Raw genomic sequence first — 6,054 nt, 5'->3', positions numbered from 1 at the left:
GAATGCCTCAACGCGATGCTCGATGGCTTGGATGCCAGTGACAGGATCATCTGCCCAGTGTGTAGAAAGTAAGAAAAGTCCTTGGCGCCGGAATGAGATTCTCTGCACCCCTACAGCAGTTTGGGTTTACAGACAGGCAAAAGCAATGGGCAAAGAGAGGCTGCTGCTGGTATTGATTTCAAGAAAGTAAAAAACCCACAATGATCTCCTAAATCTAACAGGGTGTTTGCTAACATCTGCCTTTGTTCTGATGCTGCTCCTTGTATGCTTTTCCTAGGAATAACCTGACCGTGAGGAATCACGTGGTTTTTTGCCAGTGTGGGTTATGCATCAGCACACAGGTGAGCTGCACTGGAACACGTTAGCTATGACCTGTCTGCTGCTGGGAAGAGGCGTGTTTAAGCTACGGACAATTTAAGACTTCCTTAACCCCATTTTTTGTCAGGATATGACAGAAGGGAAGCTTCGGTCCCTCCTAGAAAACACTGTAACAGAGCACAGCCACAGGTGCTTCCACAACCCGGAGTTCACAGTCACCAGTGGAATGGAGGAAGAAGCCAGTCTCCTCATGAGCTGTGCGGTGAGTCTAAATGCCAAATTCCTGGAAAGGATCTCTGCTGGGATCCCCTTCTCAATTACATGGGCAGAAACCACAAGTCCATTGACCCTCAGGGGGTTGTGCTGGAGTTTTTCCACAAACTTCCTTGGGAATGGTCTTAGTTTTGAGCAGTGAAAAGGCAAATGACACAACATACCTTGACTGCCGGGTTAGGGCATCTTTCAAAGACCTGTCACGTTTAGTGCCTTACCTTTCCCACGTGTCAGCCAACAACTTCCTTGTCGTGTGTGGAACATCCATTCAGATACGTGGTTCACAAGGAAAAGTTTTAAGTTCAGTTTAAACCTCAGAAGGTTCACCTGTACCTCTTAGAAAACACACACCGTCCCTTCGGCTCAAGCTGGGGCTCACATGTCCTTAGCTTTGCTGCTGATGTAAAATCACCGTGAGGACAGCGCTGGGAGCAGGGCACTTCAGACAAGTTTTGAACATGAATAATTCATTTTATATGTTAGTAGAGGATCTCTCTTTCATCTTGCCTTTTGTAAAGGTCTGTGACTCCTGGATGATTCTCCTGTAAGTTGATTCAATTGCTGCTTTTGTACTGGAAGGACTTCAAGACTAAAAATCCTCCCAGAGCTGCTAGTATTTTTATGTATATACGTGTAACTGCTGTGTCAGATACCTGAAAAGGCAGTAGTGTTGCCTTGACCTGCACTTTGAATGGCACAGTATGCATTTGAAATAAATTACTTTAGTTTATTTCAGACTTTGTGTTGTCTTTAACTCGGGGCTCACAGTGGACTTCAGCTTTGGTTTCTGTTCAAACTTATGTGACACAACTGGCAACAGCAGTTTGAGAGGATGGGAGCTGCTGCCCCACTACTGTGCCTTCCACATCAGCACCCTCAGCCTCCTGCAGCAACATTAATGTAAGAGATTACGACAACACATTCCTTTTTAGAAACACTCCTTGAACATGATATTTAGGACCTTGAATTCTATTCCCTGACAGAGAGACAGCCAGCAAAGATTCCTCGAATGAGATTCATGTTCGTAATTAGTACTGCTTGGCCAGCAATGTTCCTCCTACAGCCACAACTCTGCCACACTGCATGGCTGGAGGTGCTGGAATAGCTCTCCCCAGAGAAAATGCTGTATCAGCACACACCACAGCTCTGTGAGCAGCTGAACTAACACGAGCAACATTTTAGGGCCACTCTCTGGTCAGCAAAGGTAGAGCAGGAAGAAGAGAAACCCCTATTTTTTTTCAGTGATATGTTGAACTGAGTTTATTCTTCACATTCATTCTTAATTGTACAAAACCCACCAAGCAGGTGGGGCGGTTCTGGACCGTTTATGTCAGAGAACTTGATCAGGGCTGCAACATAAATACAAATCCCTAAATACAAGTGAGAATCCTCCCATCCTCCAAATTAACGTTACTTACTCTCCGTATCTGTTGTGAAGATATATTTGGGTATTGCTGGCTGGAGCAGTGCCCACACTTCAAGGCAAGTTTCCTAGTTAAACCTACTGACATTTCACAAAGCTTTTAAGGTCTTCAAGGAATTTGATGTACTCCTGGTGCTCCAGTGCAGTGCTGAGCTCTATCAACTCATCAGCAAACGTGTTGTCCACTCCTCGATCAGCCAGGAAATCCATTAAGTGATCATACAGAGCCTGGAAGCAGGGAACAGGAAGCTTCACTTAGCAGAGCCCACCTGGGTAGGGGTTGCTCTTCAAATATCCCATGGCAGCTGGCATTTATCCCAGGAAGATCAGGCCCACCTCCCACAGAAGACCAGGCAGCTCCCATCCCCTTCGGGGCAGGTCTGGCCTTGGGTGGAACGTGTGCAGGGATGTGGCCATGAACAGGCCATCCAAATTCAGTGTATAAACCCAAAGCCAACATGACAAATGGAGCTGCACCCTGGAGATGATCCACTGACCCTGAAAGTCAGCAGGTGAAGCCTGTCAAGATTACACACTGCCTGTCCCCTCTATATAGCACCACAGCCTTGTGTCTAGAAAGGGGGATATCTGATGTAAATATCTGAAAGACAAAGTCTTTTACAATCATCAACTCCTTGCTTCTTTTTCTTTCTAATCCTACTTAACTGCTGCAGCTCCAGCACGTTAATGCTTGTGGGTTCCCCCCTTGCTCCTCAGGAGAACAGATTCATTCTGGCTGCTTAGTGCAATACTACTAAATAATACCCGTCATGTGTTTTTTGGTCTGTTGTTGTGGGTTTTTTAAACAGATCAATATTACTGAGCAAGTGATTCATTTTGGACTTCTGTCATCTGAGAACATCACAAATCATACACATTTTTAATTGGGTTTGTGTCACAAGTCAAAGAGGGGGAAAAGAATAAGCAGTGTGGGATGCTGTAGAGCACACTAACCCCTTTTAACATGAGCACTTCCCAAAGCGAGATAGAGACACACCAGGAGTAAAGTTTTAACCATACACAGCGTCCAACTACAATTTAAGCTTTTGGAAGCCTGGCACTGAGAACATATGAACAGATGCCAGATTCTTGGGCATGTCAGTTTTTAGTGTCACAACTATAAAAACATACCTGGAAACCCCAGAAAACAAAGGTGTCTACACGTGGCATCTGATAAGCTAGGCTGTTAAACACACGGATCAGAACTTGTCTGAGCAACTGCCAAAGCATCTCTGCAGTGTAAAAATCAAAGTGGGAAATCAACCTATAAAGCCTGGAGCAGAACAAGCTTCAACATGTGTGTGTCTGACTGTCAGGAACGCCACCAGCACTGCACAACTGCTGAGACCACCAAACAACCCTCAGTTTGCAGCAGAACCATGTCATGAGGAGCTGGGGTACAGCAGGGGAATCCCTGTCTCACGTATCCAGGACAGGCTTCATCCATAGCCCCGGAGCAAAGGGACAGCCAGGAGAGGCAAGTTCAAGTACCCTCTGCAGCGTGTGGCCGTGTTGGCAGCACTTACCCAGTCCAGGGAGTCCGTGTTGAGGGTGTAGTTGGTGTCCTTCCACTCTGATTCTCCAGTGGGCTGAAAACTGACCTCCCGGATTGTGAAAATATCACTTTCTTCCTCTCCTTCATTTCCGACCTGAAACAGGAAGTGAGATGCAAGGCGCACAGTTAGCTCCAATTACCCGGCACCTCCAGCCAGCTCATACCAAAGTGAGGAATACTGCATGCAGGCAAACCCCAGACCAGCAGTGAAGCTGTGCTGCTCTCCTCAAAATGTGCCTGTGAAGATGAGCATGGACACCCAGGAGAACACAGGAGATTCCCTAAGAGGTCAGGCCACCAGAAACAACCTTGTGTGTGGTTCTAATGTGCCTCACACACCTGCCCACCCTTAGTCAGCAAGGACTGGCTGCATAAATGATCTGCCACAAAGATCAGTGTGAACCAAAGCCCCCAGTTTTATCCCCCTCCCCGCCACCCCGGCCTTATTTTCATCCCTACTTCTCTTTGTGACCTCTCACAACAATGAGATTTGCAAGTTACTGACATACTCTATTAAATACATCTTGTTTTGGCCCTTCTTGTTCACCCCTCCCAAGCTGCCATGCTCCTCAAGGTAAGCTGTGCCTCCCTTCGCTAGCGTAATTCCATCAACAGGTCGATAAGCAGCCAAAACACCAGCTCATGATGTGAGTTATGCAATGGAATGTCTCCTCCCCACAGTAGTTTCTTGCAAACACAAAGCTGGGGTTTGTGTTTAAAAAAGATAAAGGAGGCTGCATTTTCTGCAGATTCAGAAAAGCAAGAGGCTGTAAAGAGCAGTTCGGTTCAACAGAGCACAATTACACCACAGTCAAGCAGGAAACGTGCAGCAAATCACAGCCCAGAGCTGGCTAGAGATGAGACACAACCAGTGTGATACCCACCTCGTCTTCAGGGTAATGGCAGTCAAGAACAAGGGTCTGTTTTGTATCATCTTTTATTACTTCCACGACAAAGTTTGGAGTTGATGTAAGATCAGGCTAAAGAAGAGAACAGTTGCATCAGCACTGGAATCTGAACAGGAGCCAAAGCAGCAAGCACAGTACAGCCCAACACACAGCCCATCCTGTACAGGTTGTTCCCACCCCTCCACTCCTTCTGGAGCCTCTGACCTGGCCAGGACAACCCAAACTTCCCTCACAACCTCACCAATGGCCCTGGATTTGTTCAGCATCCGTGTCACTGCGCATGAAGCATCTGCCCCAAGTCAGAGTGTTCATTTACACTTTTTACCAGCATTTATACTAAAGAGGAGACACTTCCGACCAACAAAACTCCGTTGTCGAGTGAACAGCTTTGTCCCACTGACGTTGCCTACCAGCACCAGGACTTACACTAGCTAAGTACAAACCGCAGTATTTACTGCAGGGTACTGCAAAGGCAAAAGATCCCAGACTGGTCTGTGTTGGAAGGGACCTTAAAGCTCATCCGTTTCTAACCCCTGCCACGGGCAGGGACACCTTCCACTAGAGCAGGTTGCTCCAAGCCCCTGTGTCCAACCTGGCCTTGAACACTGCCAGGGATGGGGCAGCCACAGCTTCTCTGGGCACCCTGTGCCAGCGCCTCAGCACCCTCACAGGGAAGAGCTTCTGCCTCAGAGCTCATCTTGATCTCCCCTCTGGCAGGTTAAAGCAGTTCCCCCTTGTTCTATCCCTATGTGCCCTTACAAAAAGCTCCTCTAAACCTTTTATCAGCCCCTTTTGGTGCTCTAAGGTCTCAGAGTTCCTCTCATTTATCCTTACAGATCTCTCTCACTCTGCTCTGTCTTTATGCTGTGTAGAGGGTGGTCACAACCAAGTGACAGACAACCCATGAAAATCTTCATTTTGTGACTTAATGCTCCCAAAGCGTATCAAGAGAGAAGGGAGAAAAGCTTTGGTGCTCAAGGGCAAGGTTCCAGCTTCCCTCTGTGTAACCACCACTAAAGTGCACATCAAGACTAAGTTACCTCCTGCTCATCTGCTTTCTGCCCTTCCTGTGGTTCGTCATCTGCTGAGGGTGGAATGCTGTTATTGATGTTGAACGTCACCGTTATCCTGCAGGAGAACCAGAAGCAGTTACTACTAAACACACTCAAAAGACACCCATCAGAATCTCTTCTGTCTGAAGCTCCTGTTACGGGGATGGTGTTACCAGTGCTGAGTTCACACGCCGTGAGCACAGCCAGGTACTGCAGTTTGCAGATGTGCAGCTGAATGGAGCTGCCTCTCACAGGTGATTATGAAGTTTCACTGGACTGAACCGTTACTTTTAACTGCACGGAACTTTGTAACACACAATAAAGTAGCAACTTTGTGTTCAACAAAAAAGTGCCTTTGACCCAAAGCGGAAGAACAAAGAGCCTCTGCAACATCCAGCTTGCACAGACTGGATGCAGTGCTACAGACTCAGCAAATGGTTTAGGTTGAAGGGACCTTAAAGCTCCTCCAGCTCCAACCCCTGCCCCGGGCAGGGACACCTTCCACTAGAGCAGGTTGCTCCAAGC

At 47.4% G+C, this 6,054-nt stretch overlaps 2 protein-coding genes across 2 annotated transcripts in view; one reads left to right on the top strand and one right to left on the bottom strand.

Annotated features, from left to right (window-relative positions):
- Nucleotides 1–3: 3 nt before the first annotated feature.
- On the top strand, nt 4–1,139 carry RPAIN (RPA interacting protein; the record flags this gene model as incomplete). Its single annotated transcript, XM_010016109.1, has 4 exons — nt 4–68; nt 278–341; nt 446–580; nt 1,110–1,139. Coding segments are annotated over 4 exons (294 nt in total), but the record flags the coding sequence as incomplete, so codon positions are not given.
- Nucleotides 1,140–2,092: 953 nt separating this feature from the next.
- Nucleotides 2,093–6,054, bottom strand: part of C1QBP (complement component 1, q subcomponent binding protein) — a gene marked incomplete at its 5' end in the record, with an annotated part of 4,512 nt that continues 550 nt past the window's right edge. The window contains 4 exons of the mRNA XM_010016108.1: nt 2,093–2,242; nt 3,541–3,663; nt 4,454–4,549; nt 5,518–5,605. Coding sequence (XP_010014410.1) covers nt 2,093–2,242; nt 3,541–3,663; nt 4,454–4,549; nt 5,518–5,605 — 457 coding nt within the window. The remainder of the gene's footprint in view (nt 2,243–3,540; nt 3,664–4,453; nt 4,550–5,517; nt 5,606–6,054) is intronic.

Source organism: Nestor notabilis, unplaced genomic scaffold, assembly GCF_000696875.1.
Source record: "Nestor notabilis isolate BGI_N333 unplaced genomic scaffold, ASM69687v1 scaffold25836, whole genome shotgun sequence".
Taxonomy (NCBI): domain Eukaryota; kingdom Metazoa; phylum Chordata; class Aves; order Psittaciformes; family Psittacidae; genus Nestor; species Nestor notabilis.
Note: the sequence above shows the minus strand (reverse complement) of the source record. Positions and strands in the feature narration are given on the sequence as shown.